The sequence below is a fragment of the Telmatherina bonti genome (assembly GCF_933228915.1).
Source record: "Telmatherina bonti genome assembly, chromosome: 18".
Lineage (NCBI taxonomy): Eukaryota > Metazoa > Chordata > Actinopteri > Atheriniformes > Telmatherinidae > Telmatherina > Telmatherina bonti.
Genome location: NC_136616.1, coordinates 28,596,488 through 28,619,146, shown reverse-complemented (window position 1 = coordinate 28,619,146; position 22,659 = coordinate 28,596,488). Strand labels below are relative to the sequence as shown.

The following is a 22,659-nucleotide window of genomic DNA, read 5'->3' as shown; positions in this document are numbered from 1 at the left end:
AGAGGACCCATGTTGGCCCCAAAGAGCCTGGTTGAGAGGTCCTGAACTGGTACAACAAACTTTCACCAGTTCAACAACAGTCTGGCGGGACATGTCCTAAACTAAATCTCTGATTCTTAAGTCAGTAACGGGAGCAAAACATGCTAATGCTGCAGTCTCTACAAACCAGGAAATCATCTTGAGGAAAAAAGAAGCACTGGTGTTGTTTAGCTAGATGTTTATAGAACAGGGGTCACCAACTCCGGTCCTGAAGGGCTACCATCCTGCAGGTACAACACACCTGAGCCAAATCAACTGTCAGGTGCAGAAGATGACAACAAGTTCTTGGAGAACCTTTTCACTTGGATCAAAAGTGTTGTGCAAGGGAAACACTAAAACCTGCAGGATGGTAGCCCTCAAGCACTGGAGTTGGTGACCCCTGCTATAGAAGTATGTCTTCTATAAAATAAGTCAGATCAATCATCAGTTTGTCATCTTGTACCTGCAGTTTTCTGCTGGGAAACCTGCAACCTGACCTTCATATGAATTCACATCACTCTGACTTTGACCACACATCTAAACATCACTGCACAGTATTCATCCTCCTGAATGCAGCCACAGTGGCGGCCTCCCCCCGCTGGAAGGCCTCAAAAAAGACACCAAAGAGTCCGAGGTGTTCATTCTAGATACAAATCTGAAGGGATATGTGGGAAGGAGGTCCAATCTGCAGAAACCACCACCCCAAAACCCACAGGGTCTAAATAATCTGCTGGCAGCACCGACTCTGGTACAAGCTCACATCTTCTTCATCCACACCCTGACTGGTCGGAGCTGTTCGGTGACATGAACCATGCCAACATGGCCAACAGGAGTTTCATAAAGACACATATGAAACAAGTGAACTCAAAAGGACCAACAAGTTCTCTGAGGTTTTCATATTTCAGGCCTGCAACCATTTAATCTGAAGCTCTTTATTCAGATTCAGAACCGTGTGGAAAATTAGTGTTGAGACTCAAATACCTTCAAATTACACATTCAGCCTTTTAGTTTCCTGCTTTAATTCTTTACTTTTTGTGGATAATTTCCACTATGATTTATAATAATTTGGCAACACCACAAGGAATGACTACAGCAGAGTCGGATGAAGAGATAAAGTAAAAAAAAAAAAAAAAAAAAGAGTCATAATAAACTAGAAATGTTTGAACATATTTGAACAAAACATGGAGAGAATTTAAAGCATGTATGACAGAATATTAAATAAATAAAACAATCAGAAAAGCAAATGAAGGAAGATATGGGCACTGCGAGGGAGGATGGGAGGGAAGATGAAAAGAACAAGGAGGAGGAGGAGGCAGAAGAAAGATAGTGGGGCGAAGAAAAAAAAATAAAAACAGAAAGAGAGAACGAAGGGGAGAGGACGACGAAGGAGACAAAGACCTACTTGTCTCAAGTCACTGAAGGCCAGAAGCAACGTGTCACCCTGGAAGCCTGCGACCGGGCTGGCTCTGGCAAAACCTGTGGGAAAATACAAACCCGCCCCCCCCAGTCCACCCCCGGAGAGAGGGAAGAGAGGAGGAGGAGGAGGGAAAACAGGGTGAAAAACGGAATAATAAAAGACCAGGTCGGATTCGCTATGCATCGGGATAGATTGGCAGACAAATGACAGCCTGGGGAGGAGGAGGAGGCAGAGGAGAAGGAAGGGGAGGGCAGGGTGTTAGAGTCATGTCGCTAGGTCTTGTTGAAAAAGACACTGTGTGTGTGTGTGTGTGGAAAAAAAGTGAGTGTGTAGACGTGAGCGGCAGGTTTTTAGGTGTAGGGTGTCTGAATATGTGATGAAGATGACAAAACGATTGAGATGACGTCGGCGGGGACGCTTGGTGTGTGTTTCTGCTCAGTGCAGTTGAAGACGGCTGGATTGCGAATCCAGGGTGACGGCTGTGTGTGTGTCGGGGTCGTGCGGAGTGTAAGCTGGGGTCTTGGCGTCAGTTGGCCCCCGTAAACAAGCCGACTGGTATTCTGATGGAGGGAAGGAGAGAAAAGAGGAGTGCTGTGGAGAAGGAGAGCAAGCCTGTAGCTAATCTCTTTCACCTCAGGACACTCACACAAGGCCATACACACCACAGCACTCATTACACGCCTGCCATCTCCGCTGACCCCTGCGACACACACAAACAGCTCCTGCTCGTGAACTTTGAAGCTGCAGGTTAAACTAACCTTTTATCTTTTTTTTCTTCGTCTACTTTTCCCTTTCCAAACCCGGGTCACATGACACTGCGGAGGCAACACACGTGAGAGGAAAATACGCCGGTTTTTCTCGTCGCATACGTCCTGAAACACAACCCACTTCCAGTGTCTGGGAAATGGCAAATATCTTTAAACTTGCATAAATTACTGCAAATATAAATGATAATACAGAATGTGTGTAAATTTTAAGGAGCTTACAAGTCGGTATTTTGTAACTTTGCCCTTATCTTTAGATATTTATATTAGATTGAAGGACATTATAAGCTGCTATTTGGATGCGTCTGCCTTTTGTTTTGTTCTAACTCAACATGATCTTATATGAGTCCATAATCTGAGTTTGTAGGGGATTAATTTCTCCATTGCCACTGAATTTTAGCCCAGTTTATGTGTCATTTGGCATATCTCAGCCTTTTCTACCCGTTCGCCCTGCTTTAAGATCGGCTCCTGACAGCCGTCCTACATGGAGATTATTTCTGATGCAGCTCTACTGAACAGAAGGTCATGCTCCAACACACCGGACCCAAATGAATCAAGCTGTTGGATCCATCTGATTTGAATCAGGCATGTTGGTGCAGGGAAACAATGAAAACCTGCCAAATGCCGACCCTTGAGGACTGGAGTTTGACACGCCTGGTCTAAAAGCACCTGTCAGGTCCTGAATCCGGTCTTTACTGGACTTTCCCTCCCGTTTCTTAAAGAAGCCACTCTGACATGCTGAGACGGTTTCAGTCTGTATGGACACACGGCACACCATGGCGAGACATCGCGTCTTCAGCCAGTAGCAACTAAACTATTTTATGTCTGTCAAACTGTTACTTTTTTATTTTTCATAGCTAAAACTAAAAAAAAAAAAAAAAAAAAAAAAAAAAAAAAGAGGAAAAATATCAAACACAGATTAGATTTCTATCGTGCTTGTTAAGTGTTTTACAGTGAATCCATTAATGACTCATCATTCATGCTTGGTGAGGAAATGACAGGCTGCTAACAACAAAGATACAACTTAAAATGTGTTCTTTGCCAAATTGCATGGAAATTGCATGGATAGGACATTGCTTCATCTCTTTATTTAGAGTCCTTTATTTCCTTTATATGATTCATGAATCTGAATTAACTAAGATGCTTGACAAAGAACAAAACTGATTCCTCTGAAAATGATCTTGTACAAAGACGTGAGAAATCAGCCAATATCTGGAGAAAAGCTTTCTGGGACTTTCAGCAAGTCTTTTACTTTTATCCATCCTTCATGGTCAAGATTCACGCCACAGTTTTACATTATTTGAACTTTGTTCATCTTTCCCTAACTCTCAACCCCTCTTATAGACTTCTTGGTTCCTCATTATTCTTAATTATTTTCCTGCTCAAAGCTCCTACAGTCATCAGTTTTATGTCCCTCCTGTTTTCATTTCCTTCCCACCCGGTCTTCCACCTGAGCCTCTGTCTTCTCCATTAAAATAATCCCTAATCCTTCTTTGTTGCACCCTCCTCACTTCCTCTTCCATTAATTTATTTTGATTTGATTCCTCTGCTTTTCTGCCCTTCTTTCTTCCTTTTTAACACTTCTGAGTTTCATTTCATTAAATACATCCTTCCTTCATTTAATCCTATTTTCCTCTCATCCCACAGTTCTTTTCATCCCAATCACTTATTCATCTTATCCACCTGCTTTCATCTATACTCTGAGACTTGTGTACATTTTCCTTGTAGCTTTCATGTTGTATGGTCATTTTTATTTCCAGTTTTTTCATTATTCCATATTTATTCTGTCCACCGATCGCCATCCAGCCTCCACCAACAGGATTCATAGATCTTTTGCTACAAACGAACCCTAGTTGACCGTCCTTACTTTCCAACCATTACTCTAATTTATTCCAGTCTTTTGAGCTATTGAAGCTAACCCTCTAGCTATTCATCCATCTGTGCATTTTCAATGCAGGGTTTCTTTATTTTTTGTCATTTATCCTTCCTTCCTTCCTTTCTTCTAATCCCTCTCTCCCACCACAGCCTCTCTGCTATTTTGGTATTTGAATTCTTCTCACCCCTCATATGATTCACTTCTTTCCATTTTATCTGTCGCTCTACTGTATCTTTAACTTCTCTTCCTCGTCACTTTGCTCCATACAAGTAGTTCTGTGACCTCCTAATCCCTCGGCAGCGCTGCATGCACGTCGCTGCACATCACATCACAGTGTGACCCGCACTGTGACTCTAAGAACCTTGATCATGTAAAAAACCCGAGCCAACAACGCCTCACGCTCTTTCATGTCTCCCACTCCTTTATCTGCAAAACCCGGCATCTTAAAGTCTCAGGAATCAGGGAAGTGGAGGAGGGAAGAAAGAGAAAGGGGTGAGGAGAAGCGAGGGCGGGGTGGGAAGGAGAGGGAAGAATGAGCTGAAAAAAAGAGGAAAAAAAAGATGAGGAAGGTTAAAATGGTAGATGAGAGGATGATTAATGAGGGAGGAGGAGAAGCTGATGGGATCAAAGATGCTCTCCCCTAACCCCGTGTTCGGTTGTTCCGTAGCGCCCCCTGTGCTTTCTAATGTGAACTGCAGACAGTATTTCTAAAGCCTTTTTAATAGTAAAAAAAACTGTGATGTAAAACTGAGTTTAACCATTTTAGCTCAATGGAAGTGGATGTGAAACATGTTTTGTATTTTTTACGGGTTTAGTTAAAAAAAATTAAAATGAGAAACTGGGAGGGAAATGAAAAGAAAATATAGGTTTAACAGAGAATAAATAAATAAATCACTGCATGCATAAGACTAATAAAGAGTTAAAACTACAAGATAAGACAGGAGTGTAAATAAAAGATACATGTGGTTTAATCCTCTGCAGTGCTATCAGTAGAAATCCATTTCAAAATTACAATCAGAAAATAAACTTTGCATTGATTTACTCTAAAATATCTTTTAGCAGAGCAAATGCTAGTTATAAAGCCATTCATTGGCACTTTAGCGTCTTCACAGTCGCATAGTGATGGCACACTTCAGCTATATTTAACCTTAAGTTTAAAAGCCAGAAATAATCTGACTAAATGATGCAGAAAATACACTTCCAGATACAAAAAACATAAAAACAGTCCGGCTTTTTGTAAAGACCAGAATTAAAACTAAATATTGACTCTTTTAAAATGTCAACAGTGCAAAAATCCAAGTGAAATAAAACCTTTTGACACTCACTCTCGCACTCCTTGACGTCAGTGTTGAGCTGATGCAGGGCTCCCATGGAGATCTGTCGGATCTCTGGGTCGAGCAGCAGCTGCATCAGGGAGGTGGCAATGTGTTTGCATGCAGACATGCAGGCTGTCTGGGCAACTTTACCCTGAGAATGACAGAAAGAGGTGAGATGTCCACATGCTGAGGTCACCTGTTGATCTTACAGCACAGACAGGAGCTGGAATCAGCACAGAAACATTACAGTGAGGAAAAGTATCAATTGATGATTGTGGATGATATTTATCTGCTGTGTCTTCACTGTGGTGGACAGATTTAACAATAAAAATAAATGTTTAAATCAAAATGCAAAAAAAGAAGGAAAAGCAATAAGTTAATATGTACTTTAAAGACGGAGCAATGGAAGGATGAAATTCTTTAAAGTGCTGTTTTCTGTAAAGTTATTTTTATATCTTATTTCAACATTTTAAGAGCAAATTAACTATTAAATAAATGAAAAAATAAGCATTAACAGTGAAAAAATTTATAGAAACTGGTATCAGCTGTTGGTCAAAGTATTAATATGTGCATCCCTTGTTTATGTCCATCCCGGCAGGCTTTCTTGTTCTGCTTCCTACTACATGTGTTTAACGCACCTGTCTAACAAATGAAGATGATAAAAACCTTTAGTTTTACTTCAGGTTGAAATATCAGAGATGACAAAAAAAAGCAGGAATTTGTGTAAAGTACTTTAGTACTTTTAATAAAAAAGTATTCAGTGCATCTGGAAAGCATTAATGTACATTCATCTCCTCTGTCGGTTATGGAGTAATTTGGTCCATTTTCAAGGAGCTTAGCTTAGCTTGTTGTAGAAAACTGAGCAGTGCGACCAGAAATGACAGGGACAGTGTTGACTTGTGTGACATGTAAGCAACCAGAGAAGGAGTATCTGAAAAAGACACAGAAGAACTTTGGAACAGCAAACAACACTGTGGTTTTATTCTTCAGTTTTTTTTTAATTTTTGTGAACAACTTTAAAGTGGTAATTGCCAAAACTAACTGGTGTCAAAACATGCAAGTGAACTTTGAACTCTACACTAGCTTAACAACTATGATAATGTACAAAACGCATGCAAGTATGAAGGTCGTGACCATAGACTGTATATAAAAGATGGACGGAGCCTCCGTGACGTCACCCATAGGTTTCTGAAGAGCTGAAAAATACAAATATGGGCAAAGAGGTAGAAGTCAGGGGGGGCTGTAAGCGTCATGGTGGATGATTGACATAGAGCTGCCTGTAGCTAAGAGCTAACCGAGCTAACAGAGGTAATCAGGCTAAAGCTAAGTCAAGTTGTTAACCGGCTAAAAACCGCGGTTGTTCTGCAGTCTTCTTACTTGAAGCGGGAGACTGGGTACCTGTCAATCAAAAGGACACGCCCCTAAATATGCAGAATTTCTAATTTAAATTACTTTTAAACGGTCGAGTTCGAAAAAAATTCACTCCCCCCACAGTTGTCATGAAGGTAAACCTGACCTATTAAACTAAAAATGGATTTTTGAACCAGGCAGTAAACATGTTTATTTCTGCCGTGAAGTTGGTCTTTTTAACATGGGAGTCTATGGGGATTTGCTCTGTTTTGGAGCTCCTAGTGGATGAAGGGGGAACTGCAAATTTGGGCATAATTTCCGCATAGGCTTCACTTTTAACTGCAGGAGGTTGCCACTTGGTCGCGACATATGAAAATATTTGAAACAGATGTCCCCATTTACATGCGTAAGGGAGCATAAATGGGCACTTAGTATGGAATGTGCATCACCGCAGGGTTGAAAGCTAAAACAAACATTTGTTTCTCCAGGGTTAAACTAAAGATGATATAAAGGAACATCCCCCTAAGTTGCATGTAAAACCTCTGACGGTGGACACAACAACTCACCACATACTGGCACTAGGAAAGTAGCATGCTGTGTGAGGTTTTAAAAACAGAGCATACCCCAATGGGTCTGTTTATAAAGAGCAGGATTTTCATATCCTGGGATCCCATCAGTGACTGTGTATATTTATACCTAACCGTGACACAGCTTAGTAGGTCTGATCTTAACCAAGTACTTTAAAGTGCTTCATGTTGCCCAAGTCATTAGTGTGCCCAAAATGTAAAGTATTTAACCTCTGCAATATGTTAATTAACAATTTAGTTGTATAGTAATAAAGCAGAGGAAGTCAACGTAATAATCAAAAGGTAAAATGAATAATAAAAAACAACAGCAACAAGCCCGAGCAGTGTTTTAGGAGTCGATTGTTATTCCTGCTTCTCTCTTCAGATCTCAGTACGTTGCACTTTTCACAATAAGCCTCCACTGTGTTGTTTCTGGTTTAATCCATTATCAGTTTTTTTATGCTTTCTTTTTTTTTTTCTTATTTTGGCAAGTGATGTCTGTATAATAAAACGAATCACCACCGACATCACAGAGAAGGATGAGGGGATCAGAAAAGATTAAAACCGACCACATAATTGTCCAGATTCTCACACAGAGTGAGCACTGATAAAGTAAGTTGCATTCAGGTGCAGTCAGAATGATAAAGTAGCACAATAAGAATAAAAGCAGCGGATGTGGAAGTACACGACAACGCATTAATACGGAAATCAAAAGTGCATGTGTGAGCAGACGCGTGTGTATAATCTTAGCGACTGGCCGTGGCCTCCATGTTGACCTCGACGTCTGCATTCCAACACCATGAAGCAAAGAGATCAGAGAAGAACGCAGGGCTAAAAGCTAAAAAAGTTAAACAGGGAGCAGAAGAGACTAAAATAACAACCAGAGCCGAGGGTCAAACTGAGGCAATCTACACAAGAGTGTGTTGTGTTTTCTCGTAATCATTAAATAACAATTTTCATAATGACTCATTTCCTCTTCCTTTATTCCATTAACACAGTTTTGACAAGACGCGATGTTGAGAACACAAATTAACCCTCTCACAATCACAAAAAGTAGAGCACAAGAAAGAAGGGAAGTGCATGTTTCTGCCGAAGGGCCTGATTGCACAAATTAATCCTGACGAGACTTTGATGTGTCTGCTTAACACGAGCAGCGCACCGATACACGTCCTGGTGATTAATATGGAAGACCAGACCTCTCCTTCCAGCCCCGTATGTTTAATTACCTCCATTAATCACACAGGGAATCTAAACACATGCATATACACACAATCAGACAAACACAAATTGTTGTAATGATGCATAAGCTTCAAGCGCTGCTGTGAATGCGATATAATGGTATAACAGTGTTTCTGCAGCTCTAATTGCACAGAAATGCCTCAGTTTCCGTGTGCTGTTTGGTTATGTTTGCAAATGTTGCCACTGCTCTCAGGGAATTAATCATCGTTGTTGTCGTTTGGTCGTAAATGTGTGTGTGTGTGTGTAGTCTAGTCATGATACAGTGGACGCAACGCCTGGTCGACAACCTGTTTATTAGCTTGTAATTCTGTGGTGTGTTGGGAACTGTGTTGAACTACAAGGAAACACAGACACTGAAGTTTGTTTCATACAACTTTGTTCTTGCTTCTCACAGCTGCAAGAGAAGAACAAAGTTTTGGTCGAGACAATTCATACTCCACAAGACGTTTTGTTAGTCAAGTGTACACATTCTTGTACCTTGTCGCCCCCTCCATCAGCTGTGTGTTAAAGCTATCCGTTCAATCTCACATCAGCAAAAAAAATGCAAAGCGTCAACTTTCCGCTTCATGTTTATCTGAGTAAACCTCAGCCACCTCAACTATACCAACAACGGCATAAAACTTCTTGCGGCCCTGTAAGCAGAACGTTTTGCTTGGTTGATGCGTCGACAACATGCCGCGAGATGTCCCCGATCACATCCAGAGCAAAATGACGTCCGTTTGATCTTGCAAGGTACAGATTAAGGATAAAGTTCTTCCTTTTTGCAGAAAACGAAACGGGCTTATTTCAGGCCAGCTGTCCTGAAAAGCTCGGAGTAAATGATAAAGCTTTGTTATTTAGGTTCAGACTTCCAACTTCCAAGGTACATCGGGATCACTTAGACCTTTCCAGACCAAACGCAGTGTGCGCCGAGCTCGCTGCTGGCTTCAGCAGACTGGTTGGCACAGATGCTGAGTACAGAACAAAGGATGAAGAGTTTCAGACAGTGAGAAAAGCAAAGTCTTAGTTTCAGTCACCAAGTTGTGTCATACAGCTCAGGGACACATAATACCAGCTTTCCCTTTGTTCCGGATGCGTCTGGCTGAGCGAATCGTCCTCACATTGTAGCTCAGTACTTTGACTTTTGTGTAGCAGGCTGTAGAAAAGATGGCGTTTCAGAGTGCAGCGCAGCCATTACTCCTCCCCAACGAAGGAGAGGCCAAGCGGGGATTTCAAGCACCAACATTAAACAATCTGCTTGGTAGGTATTTGCTGCCATCATTCTGCAAAGCTCAAGAGTCTGCTGTTTACCATGAAAGATAAAAAAAAAAGCAACTAACATAGAAGTAAAAGCTATAAACACTCCAAGTGACAGGGTTTTGGAATTCCTGATTTATGGCTCAATTCCTCTTTAATTTCCCAACATATCTTAAATATTAAACATCACATTAAACCACACAGACACATTAGTTAGAATCAAACACTTTCATTGCAAAACGTTTTGATCACGCTTATTCTTTAATTTTACTTTAGCTGAATTTCCTCTTTTTTCCAGGCAACAGCTCAACTTGCTGCTGCTGTAATAAACTGGTTTCCTTTCAGAGATCCATAAAAATCCATCTTATCTCTTATATAACAGAGCTGACAGTAAAGGGATCAGACTGTGGCTGGAGCGAACCGAGCTCCACCTTGGAAAGGGTCTGGAGCTCGGTTCATTCAGAAGTAGCTTTCATCTCACAGGGAAATCTAATTTTACACACGGCGTACACATGTTTGAGAAACATACGTATGAACGGCCGGATTTCCTCCAATCTGATGCTGGCCTCTGAACTCACACTCCACACAACCCCGGGGGGTCAATTATCACAGGGTGAAATTGAGCGTGAAATGAGCTAATTATGTTTACAGGCCCTGAAACACACAGGTAGGTCTGTCTGACACCAACGGTGTCGCCTCAGACTTCAACACACACAACTGGCAATAATTAACCAGGAGAGGAGAGGAGAGAGACTGAAGGAAAGAAGAGAAAGATGGAGGATACACAGCTAAGTAAGACAAAGGGACAAGACGATCTGCAAATAAAGCAAAGTAGAATAAGTGAATGAATGAAACAGGGAGAAATGAGGGCAGTTTGAGAAAGGGAAGTAAAGATGAGAAAAGTGTTACGGAAAGGTAGAGCAAGAAAGAAAGGGGAAGAAATGATGAATGTGGAAAGTTGAAGAAAAATAAAAGATGATGAATGATTATGGCACGTAAGAGAAACAAAGCAAAAGGGCTGGAAAAGCAAGGAAAGTAGTGAAAAAGTAACACTGATGGAAATTAATATTAAAAAGAAAAATGCAGAAAGATGACGAAGAAACGTTGGGGAAGAGGAAGAAAATGGAGGAAAAAGGCTTCTACTTATAAAGTCCTCAAATTTTCTGGAGGATTGAATAAAAGTCAAGATTCAAAGCGATCCATAGGTTAGCTAGGCCATTATATTCTTCAAACTGAACTGTATAAATATACTTTAACCCTGAGATGACTGTTGTGTCTCGGTGTTGTATAAATAAAGCTGAAGTCAACTGAATTCTGTTGTGGAGCAGGAGTTTGTGTAAACATAATGCAGAGATCTTCCAGCCAGGAGAGCATCCTGCTGTGATGAGCAACTGTGGAAAAAGACCGCAGCGTTTGGTCCAGGCTGCTTCCTGAAATTCCCGCTGTTTGTGCATGAAAATGGCTTGAAAAAAATGGGGGAAAAGACGGTTGAAAAGGAAAAAATGGATGAAAAGGTAAGGCAAGGAGGTGATCTCTACAGAGAAGAATGACAAAGATGATTAGGAATGGAGGTGAAGCAAAGAAATGCACATGTTGGGAAATGTGAGTAAAGAAGAAGAAAGTGATGAGAGTGGAAGATGAGTGAAGGAGAAAGAAAATAAAGGACTGAAGAAGCCAAACCATGAACAGCAGCACCAGTGCGGGTGTAAGATAAACGAGTGAGGAGACAACAGGAGGAGAGAATGAAGAGTTATGGAGGAAGAAGGAAGCATAAACACAGCATCAGCTGATGCTTCTCTCCTCTGTTCCTAAATCCCCCAATCTCCACCTCTTCTTCCTCCATCCCTCTAGCTAATAAGAGATGTTCATCAGAGCTCATTAAAAGCTACTCAGCTGCACAAATAAACAAGAAAACGGAAAGCGAGCAACGTGGAGGGAGAGAGGTGAGGAGAAAGGATGGGGGAGTCAGAGAGACAGCGTAAAGGGGGAGGGGTAAGGAATCAGGAACAAGGAATGAAGAAAGGAAGAGGAGGAGTAATGAAGGAATGTAGATGGATGAATCTGACATGAAAACATGTTAACAAATTTACAGTTCAGGATTATTTAATGTGTTTTTACTGTCATTCTATAAAACCACTCAATCTGATTCAGAGACAAACTCACCAAGGCTTTTTTTTTTTTTTTTTTTAAACTTTAACCTTACACATCCAGCTAATCCACCTTACGAAAGATTCAACTTATTTAAGTCTGCCATGCCATCAGAAAACCTGACATGTTGGTGACCGCTAAATAACAGTCCGTTTTTTCTTTCTAAAATATGCTCCACAGTTTACACTGATCATCCACAACTTTACAACCACTGACAGATCAAGCCAGTAAATGTAGCAGCAACACAACGCTCTGCAGGGAAAACCTGAATCCCATCCACGTTTTACTCCTCCTTTAATTAAACTAAATATAAATGAAGCTGCGCCTCTGAGACAAACACTTGTTTTAGCTCATCGTCTTGTTTGCTGTATAAATGCCAACTCGGACACTGCCTACTAGGGGTGGGAAAATCTAATCGAAAAATTAAAAATCTGGATTTTTTTTGCTTCACAATTTTAAAATAGATTTTTTTTTTTTTTTTTTTTTTAAAAAAAAGTTTTGTTTTTTTTTTCAAATAAATAAATATGATCCATTACAAAATTTTTGGCATTTTTATTGTTTTTATTGATCTTTTAACTTGTCATCTTGGGCATCATAGCAGCAGAATGATGGTCTGGCTACTGCGTTGTTTTTCCCCAATTGACCTGAAGAAAAATGACGGGCAAAAAAATAAGTTTTATACATTTTTTTTGCTTTTAATCTAAAAAAAATTAATATATTGAATATTGAAGTGTTGTGAGAATCGCAATTTAAATCGAATTGGCACCCAAAAAAATCGGAATCGAATCGGGACAAAAGCATCTCATCACAGCCCTACTGCCTACATATAAACAAGGTAGAAAAAACACACACACCAAGGCACCTTAAACACTGATAATGGTTGGTGCACATCTTAGATCAGTTGTGAAGATTTCCACCCATCAGACAGTGAAACTGGTGCTACAGAAGAACTACTTACATATGGGACTGGGTCGGGAGCAACTCAAACTTTCTGACCAGTGTGTTTCAGTAAACAGAGCTGGGTTAGCATCTGGACTGCCTCATGTTTTGTAAGCACCGCTCACCGTTTTGTCATAAAGGCAAAGTTTATTCATAAACATTTCCCACAGAGTTGCCTGATAAAGCATCTGTTTCATGGCGATGTTATTTAGTTTGGACCAGGTGCATCAGGATGTTTAGGAGCAGTGTGTGTGTGTGAGACAATGATTTGAAAGTGGATCCAATTTTAGCAGCCTTTACAAAAAGCAACATAAAAAACCCAACAAGTAGCTCCAGTTTTCTAGACAGGCCAATCCAGCAAGAATCAGGAGCCTTATTATGGGCTTTTGTGGTAAATGAAGGCGTGCAGTTTCACTGTGGACCAAATTAATCTGTTTGGCTGTAAACATGACACGAGCAGGTACTGAATACAGCTAAAAACTAAACAAAACAAAGGTTCAATTTAACATATTTTGCAATCTCCCTGCAGCATTATGTTCGAGGATCAAATAGACTAATTGGATAAAGAGACCAGAGGGAAATAGGAGGCTCTGGTTTAGCATGCACGTCTCCCATTCTGCAGCAGCTGAATTCATCTGCAGCCTCGTAACGCTGGAAGCAGGTTGATTTAGAAACTCCACAGCACAGTAAGTCACAATGCCACAACACACTGTTTCACAACTCCTGGAAGGGATTCGACATGGTGTATAATATGCTCGCCGTCCATCCAGAAACCTGTCAGTCAAATAAACAGCCAGTCAGGGCAGCCAAAAGTCAAGAGGTGGGATCACAGCAGAAAATATGATACTGGCATGTGATACCCGATTTCAGAACTCCTTCACTGAAATGTGTCACAGGGGAGTCCGAGGGGTTACAGGTGCTCATTCTGATTCATGACCTGGAAAATGGCTGAGGATGGGAATCTTCTTATGTGTCTGAGCCTCACGCTCACACAGTGTACATGGAAATGAGCGTAAAGGGTGCAGCTGCAGGTTAGGCATTTTGCAATGATCACAGATTTCTGCAGTGTGCCAGATATCTGTTCATGGCGCTAAAAAATCACCTAAAAAATGATTTCTGAACTTGGATTTTGGCTGCGTGATTGTTGTGTTTTATCTATGAAACTTGTGTTGAGCATAAACAAATGCAAGCAGATACACTTTAGTGGCTTAATGACCAGATATGGAAATGTTTTTAGCTCTGTTAGACTTTAAGTAAACAATTTTTTTGTATTTCTGAATAATTTTATGATTGTTTTGTGATTCAACTGTTGGGAAAGTTAAAGCAGACTTCCTTAAAGTGGTCCTGAGATACAAAACACAACCTCACAAACAGAAAGCAAAACATTGGCATAGATGTGACTGCTTGTGTCTGTCAGAAGACCTGGCAACTCCAGCTCCAGCAGCAGAGTTGATGCAGAACAAGATGATCTGCAGGTGAAAAAGATTGGGTGCAAATATTATATAGGCTGCATGTTTATGTTTCCTCATCTCCAATTCAACAAATTAAGTGGATCCAACAGCTTATTGTCCAGTTCTGCATAATAAATAAGGTGTTAAAACAGGGAAACAGCAAAAACTTGCAGCACAGTTGCTCACAAGGACCAGAGTGTCCCATCCTTGATGTAATGGAAGCTCTGTGATGATGCTCAGATGTAAAACAGGGATATGAATGAATAGGAATGTTATTGCAACTTAAATTCTGAACTCAGCTTATTTAGGCTATATTGAACAGCTGGACTTTAGATGTGCATGTAAACAGAGCAGCTGGGGACGTTACACCGATCAGGCTAATTACAATCAATTAGTCCTGACATCATCATGGGCACGACAGGCCCTTATCGAGTAGTAGCTGATAGTACTTATAGTAGTAGGAAAAGGGGTCAGAGAGAGAGAGAGAGAGAGAGAGAGAGAGAGGGGAGTGAAGTGCAGAAAAATGGTTAGCTTTTCAACCTTTACCATCTTTCTGTATTGTTTGTATTTCCCCCCATTTTCTCCCATTATTTTCCATTTTCCTCTGTAGTATTTCTTGACATTTAATCTTTTGTTGTTGTGTTTTCGTCCACGTTTTGTGTTGCACTCCGGACCACTATGCATGCTGTTATCACCTCAAGAAAAGACTCAGTTACTTGCATGATAATCAACTGTTAACTGCTGTCATGTATAAACGTGTTTTATAGAAGGAAATTTTACAGTCCTGCTATAAAACTGATCCAACGCCGTGGAGGTGACCAGTTTCCACTTCACTGGCTGGCTGGGACACAGTTTGGGGCTCATGAAAGCTTTTCTAGTTAAACATGCATCACACTCTTTTCATCTCACATGCATGTGGATGAACTCAATGGTGGAGATTTAAGTCCAATTTTAAAAGGTTAAAGAGGTCAGTAAAGGGGTTGGTAAACATCACTCAGTTACTGCAACAACACACCGATACTCACCGGTAAAGTAGCGTGATCTACAGGCCTTCCCTACGGCAAGAAGCATAGACCAAGACACTTACCACACGGACAGATATCCAAACTTGTGTTATTAACAGGAGAAGTGAAATGTGGAGATAAACCTCCTCCATCAAATCACTACAAGAACATTGGCAGCTTTTCCACATGTGTGTGGAAAGTGTGTGTGGAGATAATCCAGCTCTATCAGCCACTTTGTGTAACATGATGATGGCATCATGGAGAACACATCCACACACACAGAAAAAGCAGCCAAACCTTCTGCTGAACAAGGAAAGCTTCAACCATAAAAACAGCAAGTTATGTGTCCAGAATATTCTCTCTAATTTTCACATGATCACTTTCACCCCCGAGGACTTTTTCCGTCTTCAACATTTCAGACCAGCTCGATTATTAGCATTTCTCAGTAAAGCACAAATGAGCAGCCTTATTAGCTCTTGGATCCACTTTCTGCTCCAGTGACAACTGAGACGATTAACATCTATGTGTTTATTCAGTCTAGAACTGCTGAAGAAATCCAATCCTGCTGAGGTTTCTCAGCACTCTCCTGCTTCTAGCTGGTACATGCAGTCACGCGGACATTTCTATACGCAATGGGTCATGTTATTGAAAGAATGTTGCTGTGTCATGCTACCTCAGTGCTTATCATTGTGTGTTTATGCTGGTTTTAAATGTCCTTACTGTGAGTTATGCAACATTTTAGACTGTACGTTCTCAGTCATAAAGAAAAACAACCATTTATTCCTGGATTTTTAGTCTAGTTCAGGTATCCGTCTCCCATCAGTTTTCTCGCCTCACCAGTGGGCTGGATCCCCACCAAACCCATTTTCTTCTCCTACATGTTACTGGAACATGCATCAATTTTTTTTGTTTGTACTGCCAATTATTGTTGTGTAGTTTTACAAACTAAGTTACATTTTATAGCCTGTTGAGCAGTAGCTGTGGGAATCTGCTGCATGTCAGTGAACTAATTACACTAGTAATAGGTTGAGTTGTGCAAGCAAATGCTTGTAAACATGTGGTAATACAGAGCTGTAATGCACGAGGAAAATACGTGTACTTGCTGTGTCTCAACCTGAGCGGTTTAACAAAGGCTTACATTATGTCGCTACTTCGTTTCTGAACCAAACATCATCCTTCCCTTTCAGTCGGACTGGGACACTTGTTTTTCAAGATTATTCTGAAGATACTTTTGGTTTTTTGTTCTTGTCCTGTTATTTTAACTAAAAATGCTCAATACCAGCTTTTTTACTGACATCGGATTTACTAATTTTGTCCAACTCTTAATTTCTTATACAGATATCAACAGATATGTGAGAAACTATTAATGATATCCATTTTAATTTGTCATTTTGAGTTAGAGGAGACATAGCTGAAGAGTTTGATAGAGAATATGTGCATGCTGTGAAAAGTTGGGTCATTAAAAAAGTAAAAACCGATACCGATAATTTCCAATATTGCATTTTAATGCTGATAATATCGAACATCTCTAATTTTAACTTGTCTATCGGACAAAAAACTTCCCCACAGGATAATGTTGCCATAACCGTGTTTGACTACAGAGCGTGTATAAACAAAACAGTGTTTGCTGCAGTGGACTGCTGTCAGAAAACTCTGCATTTGTTTTAGCAATTTTGAAGATTTAGTGTCATTGAGTTTCATTCGGAATAACTTTTCTATTTGTCAAAAACTACTTTTGTCCCTCAGTGTTTACCATAAACTGGAGGAATAATGCTCTGCTATCTTTCTTTAAGCTTCTCACATCTCACATAAACATAGGCCTTCATCCTCCATTCCTTTATATAAAAAAAAGTTGACAATTATTGTGATTAATTTTATGTACACATTTCCATTTATACTCACGGCTTGGTTTTAACTAATACACACCATGAAAGGTGAACATCTCTTAATAAATTGGACTCCAATCAAGCTATAGTTTTATCTCACAGACAGTTTACCACATTACCAGCAAAAAGTCAAACGCCGCTTCTCCTTTTCAGATAAAATTAGTCGATTAGAATTTAATTTCTTATTACCAAGAAAATGTCTGGAACTCATAAGATTCGTTGAAGGCGGATCTTCAATGAGAATGCAGCTTGTTAAAACCACAGTGTTCATCCTGTTATCGGACAACCTGCCAACCCAGACATAAGGCGTCAACAGGAGCAGAATCTACTGCTTCTTCATGGATCTCTAAATGTGATGGGATGTGTAGACTCCACAGCCAGGAGAAAATGGTTCTTTTGGTCACTTGATTTGGATGAAAAGGGAAGTAGTGCTCAAACTCCTGAAAGGTCAGCTTCTTATTCCTGTAGCAAGTGTCTCATCTGAGATGTGTCTTTTTAAAGCTTGTTACATCCTCCACGAGAAGACAGAACTTTTTTCTTGTTCTCGAAGCCCCAAAAGAAAATGACGTCAATTTGTTCTCGCAGACGTATTTAAGACATTTCTCGACACATCAGGCTGGCAGAACTTTTTCCTTGCGGGGCTCCGAGAAGGACTGTATGATTAATCGGACAATAGGAGTTGACGTCATCAACATGGAAAAGTGTTTTAATAAAACAGCTGATCGAGGGGGTGAGAAAGGACCAACATTTTTACAACATGTGGCATTAAAACACAGAGATCCAGCCACATGCACAAGCCGCCCTGCCGTGGACCAAGTTGTTTGTTAAATATGAAAGTAGAAAAGCACTCGGAGGGCGCAAACCTCCGCCAAGCACATTGTTAAAGAATACTTTACAAAATTCTTGGACGGTGATCCGGATCACCACCAAAATTGAATCAGTTCTTCTTTTTCACATTTCCAACAACTCCTAAAAAATTTCATAAAAATCCGTCCATAACTTTTTGAGTTATCTTAAACACAAAGAGATAGACGCCGGTAAAAACATACCCTCCTTGGCGGAGTTAACAACCGGGGTCATTGCACATAAAAGCAGACATCGCCCCCCGCAGTGACCCCTCCCCGCTGCATACGTGCTTCTTATGGCGGATGAATGGACCTGACGAAAAAGAATATCATTCCTTGCTTCTCGTGGAATATGTAACAAGCTTAAGTTGACAGAAAACACACCTGCAGAACCAAAAAACATGAAGGCACGAGGACTGACATCTAGCAGCTAATCATCTGATGATGGTTTGGTAGAAAGAGTCAAAATGACATGCTGCATCCTGACATTTACTTTTCTTTCCCATCTTCACATCAGGCTGTTAGGTAGCTGAACATCTGTATTTCCATGTACTTTTTGTTAGGCTGACAAAATGATGTAAAAGTCTGTGGGTTACTGGATAAACTCCAGTCTATTCAGATCAGGTCTCCATGTTAATACTAGAGCTGAACTAAGTATTTTCTAACTCATGCTTTCCTTAATTCCTCCCGAACCTCCACACTTCAGCAGTATCCAGTTTTTTTTTTGTGTAACTCTACACTCTGAAATGATCACCATCTATTTCACCGGGTCATGCCACCATATCAGATCCATAGCAGCTGATCTACTTAGGAGGCCCCAAGTTGTGTGTTAAACTGCCTTAAAGTGTGTGCAACGGGGTCATGTCCAGGGCTTGTGGGGGTGAAGGCAAAAGCTTCTTAGAAGTGCTGGAAAACACTTAGCTGAACAACTGTATGTGTGTGGTCTTCTGGCCTTGTGACCTGCCTTGTCCAAATCTGGGTGTGTAATCATCTTAAAGCTAACCTGTGTGTGTATGAGTGTGTTTGCTGAAGGCTGCATCAATACATTCATCCATGCTTCAGTCCAGATACAGTAGACACCCAGATAAAGGTGCGTTGGAGTGATAGAAAAAAATGTTTACACATTAAGTTTTAAAAGCAGATTCATCCATGTGTCCATTCCCCTCCATTCATCCAGAGTCAGGCCGTTGATGGGGGTGGGGAGACTTTGCTTTTACTGGCTACTTTCAGACCGTACAGAGGAACCAAAGGCTTTTCCAAGCCAGCTGAAAGACTTCGTCCGTCTGGGTGCTGGATCTGTGCACTGGGTCTTCTGCTTGGTCTCCTCCTGGTGGGACGTGTCCCCAGAAAACCTCACTATGGAGGCATCCGAGCAGCGGTTCTACTCCCAGACCATCCTGGATAACCGTGTTTCTATCCTTATCTAGTCAAGTCACCCTACGGAGGACACTCATGTTGGCTGACTGTATGTGCGATGTTGTTATTTTAGTTCTGGACTGTGTACAGATTGGTTTTGTGTATTTGACATTTAGAAACTGTGTTCAGGTTGCAAAATATTGAATAGAAAGATTTACTGGGTGTGAAAGCAAAGGGGGGGGTTTGGTGGTAGGGCTGGTTGTCCTGTGACCTGAAGGTCAGCAGTTCAAGTCCTGGTCACCTACGCTGCAGCCCCAAGGGTGCTCTGGTCCAAAGCCAGGATAAATGCAGAGGTCAGTACAACCATGCCAATAAGGCTTCTGTAGTTGGAAAAGTCGAACTCGGGGGCTAAAGTGGAAATGGAAACCAGCAGAAACGTACTGTTGGATATATGTCTAGTCGAGATTTCTACACTTTCAGTTTCTTGTGACTTCATAAAACCACTAGCTGCTGGAAATAAAGATAAGCACAAAGATCGGTCGGCTTTGTAATCCTTTAAACAAACAGCTGTTCTTTATCATGATGCTGAATATTATCACAGGAAATGCATTTCATTTTGAGGCGCTGCTGAAGCAGGAGGTGCTTAAGATGCTTAATTTCTGAAATAAATTCCTACACCATGAAACAGCCTCTACATACTGTAATGTGGCACTACAAAATCCAGAGTGAGTGGAAGGTCTTTAGTGTTGGGCTATAACGTCAGTAGCCTGAGCCTGGGTAATCTACTCGTGCTGACCTGACCAGTTCACCCTTTAATAAGCTTAGAGGGCCCCATGTTAACCATCTAACCCATAACAGGCCGACACTACGAACTTAAGCTGATTGTCCTGCCCTGTGATGTGTCATGCTGACATAATGAGGCACTTCGGATCCAAACAGCTCTAGAAAGTCCTCATGGCTGACAGATCTCTTCTAAGAAACACATACCTCGAAGGAGATTTGGTTTTGTTTGTTTACACTCTGAATGATAAAGTACATGTGTAGGAGCTATAATGCAAGTGATTTGATGTTTGGGAATATGCTGATGTGTGCACAGTTGATTGGCACTTTGGTGGATGGGTGTTTCACTTTGGGTGTGTATTCTTAGGTTACTAATGGTTGCGCCCACCTGAGCGCATCATTTTATGTCTTGGAGGATGTAAGTTATGTAGTATATGCCTCTCGTTCTCTGCATGTTGTTTAGTTTGGTATTTATGCTGATTTATTTGGCTATGACACTGAAAATAAACAAATGTACGATGAAGAAGATGCAGCCTAGTGCACGTCATCAATAACTCTCATGTTTAACTTGCCATGGCTGTGGAAAATGGTGGCATTGGATAGTTAGCCGCAACAACATGTGTACCAGATTGGTGGAGTTAGAAACCACATAGTTGTTTATTTTTTACTTATTTAATGTTTTTCTTCTGCATTTATTTTAAATACCACCTATTTATGAATGTGGCTGTTTTCAGTTAAATGTTTCACCAAATAACTTGTACATATGTTATACCTGCTGCTTTTTTTAAATCTAAATACATGTTTAACTTCATCTTCTCTGCCGCTACAAATTAGAGAAGACACATCGCTGTCCACTTTTAAAACACGCCTAAAGACCTATTGTTATGATCTGGCATTTTATCCAGTTTGAGACTCTGCTTCTCTATTCTCTCTTATGTACCGCTTTATTGTTTTTGTTTTAATTTCTTTTCCTTCTGATTGCTTTTATTGTTTTATCTTTTATTCCTTTAACTTCTATTGTTATAATCTCACTGTATGTCTTTACTGTTCAGCACTTTGTTGCAGCTGGCGCTGTGTGGAAGTGCTATATATATATATATATATATATATATATATATATATATATATATATATATATATATATATATATATATATATATATATAAAGTTGAGTTGAGTTTAACTTCAGTATTTTCCCAGTGGAGGTCCTTTATTCTGGGACTACGATTGCTCAATCTGCAGGGTTGTTTCTGTGTGGGTTGCCTTTGTCTGTGCGGTGGGGGCCTTATGGCTGTGGTGCAGGACATTTGCCTGTCTGATCGCGGAGGTTTTCAGCGGTGGCGGCCTCTTTGGTCTTAGGATGGCAGGCTCCTTTATGAACGGATCCCCGAGATATTTTCCTCTTTGCCAAATAATATTTAGTTGAAGAGATGAAAGGGTGGGGGGGTGAATGTGAGAGAGATGTGCGTTTGATCAGGGGTGTGTTTTTAAAATGGTTAGTTGTGTGTTTTTTTTTCGAGCATTTATTTGAGTTCTTCATAAATAAAATGTATTTGATAAACAGTCACTGACAAAACAATAAAAACGTAACAATCACCAGTTTGCTCCCCCAAAACTAGAAATCCAACAGACAACAGTCTGCCTGCTGTACGGTAACAAACACTGGGAGGTCATCACTGTACTTTTGCATGAAATTGGGTAAACATCTTAAATTCCCCATAAACGGATGCTTTGCACTTTGCAATACTGTTTTAAAACAATCTGTGAAGTAAATTTTATCGTCATGATTAGGATCTGTTCTGTGTGTGTGTGTTTTTACTAACAGGCAGATTGGTGAAGACACTGAAGGTGCTCCTTAGAAAAGTGATCAGATCGACCAGGTAGTCGCTGGCACTCAGATTCTCGCCTCCCTGCGGCGAAGCCAGCCAGTCATAATCAGCCAGCTGCAGGAACTGATCGATCTTGGCGTTCAGATTGGTGTAGATCTCCGCCTCGGCTGCATGACGAGCATCCTGCAAGAACACAGAGATCTTCGTTAGAGTTATAGAGTTACACAGCTTGATAAGATCCAACATGAAAGAAGCTAAAGACAAGAAGTGTGTAAGATGTCAGGAAAAATAAGAAAACTGTGGGAAAAAATAAGTAAGAAGTTCAAAAATCATCAAATAAAAAGAGAAATGGAGGATAAAAGGACATAAAAAGTGTAAAATATTTCATGTAAAGGAGATTAAATGAATTTAACCACAAAGGAAGGAGGAGTGAAAACACAAAGATAAAAAAAAAAGGTGTGTATCTACCTTAAAGGTGGAAGTCCCGTATAATTTAGTCGCATTTGCCGTGTCTGGAGGAACGTTGGTTATGTTTGAGATGAACTCCTCCAAGAAGTGGCAGCTCTGCTCCAGGTGGGTGGTGTTAATAATCACCTGCACCAACTGTAAGGGAATCACAACAAGCATCTTTCATGGAAA

General features: G+C 40.6%; 1 protein-coding gene across 3 annotated transcripts in view; it reads right to left on the bottom strand.

The window, feature by feature from the left end:
• Positions 1 to 22,659, bottom strand: part of exoc6b (exocyst complex component 6B) — a gene marked incomplete at its 5' end in the record, with an annotated part of 120,297 nt that overhangs the window by 30,477 nt on the left and 67,161 nt on the right. For 2 of the 3 annotated variants that reach the window (XM_079257613.1, XM_079257614.1), the window contains 5 exons: positions 1,421 to 1,494; positions 5,401 to 5,542; positions 15,346 to 15,375; positions 22,015 to 22,203; positions 22,489 to 22,623. In XM_079257613.1, the coding sequence (XP_079113739.1) occupies positions 1,421 to 1,494; positions 5,401 to 5,542; positions 15,346 to 15,375; positions 22,015 to 22,203; positions 22,489 to 22,623 (570 nt within the window). The remainder of the gene's footprint in view (positions 1 to 1,420; positions 1,495 to 5,400; positions 5,543 to 15,345; positions 15,376 to 22,014; positions 22,204 to 22,488; positions 22,624 to 22,659) is intronic. The other variant, XM_079257615.1, reaches the window with a different exon arrangement.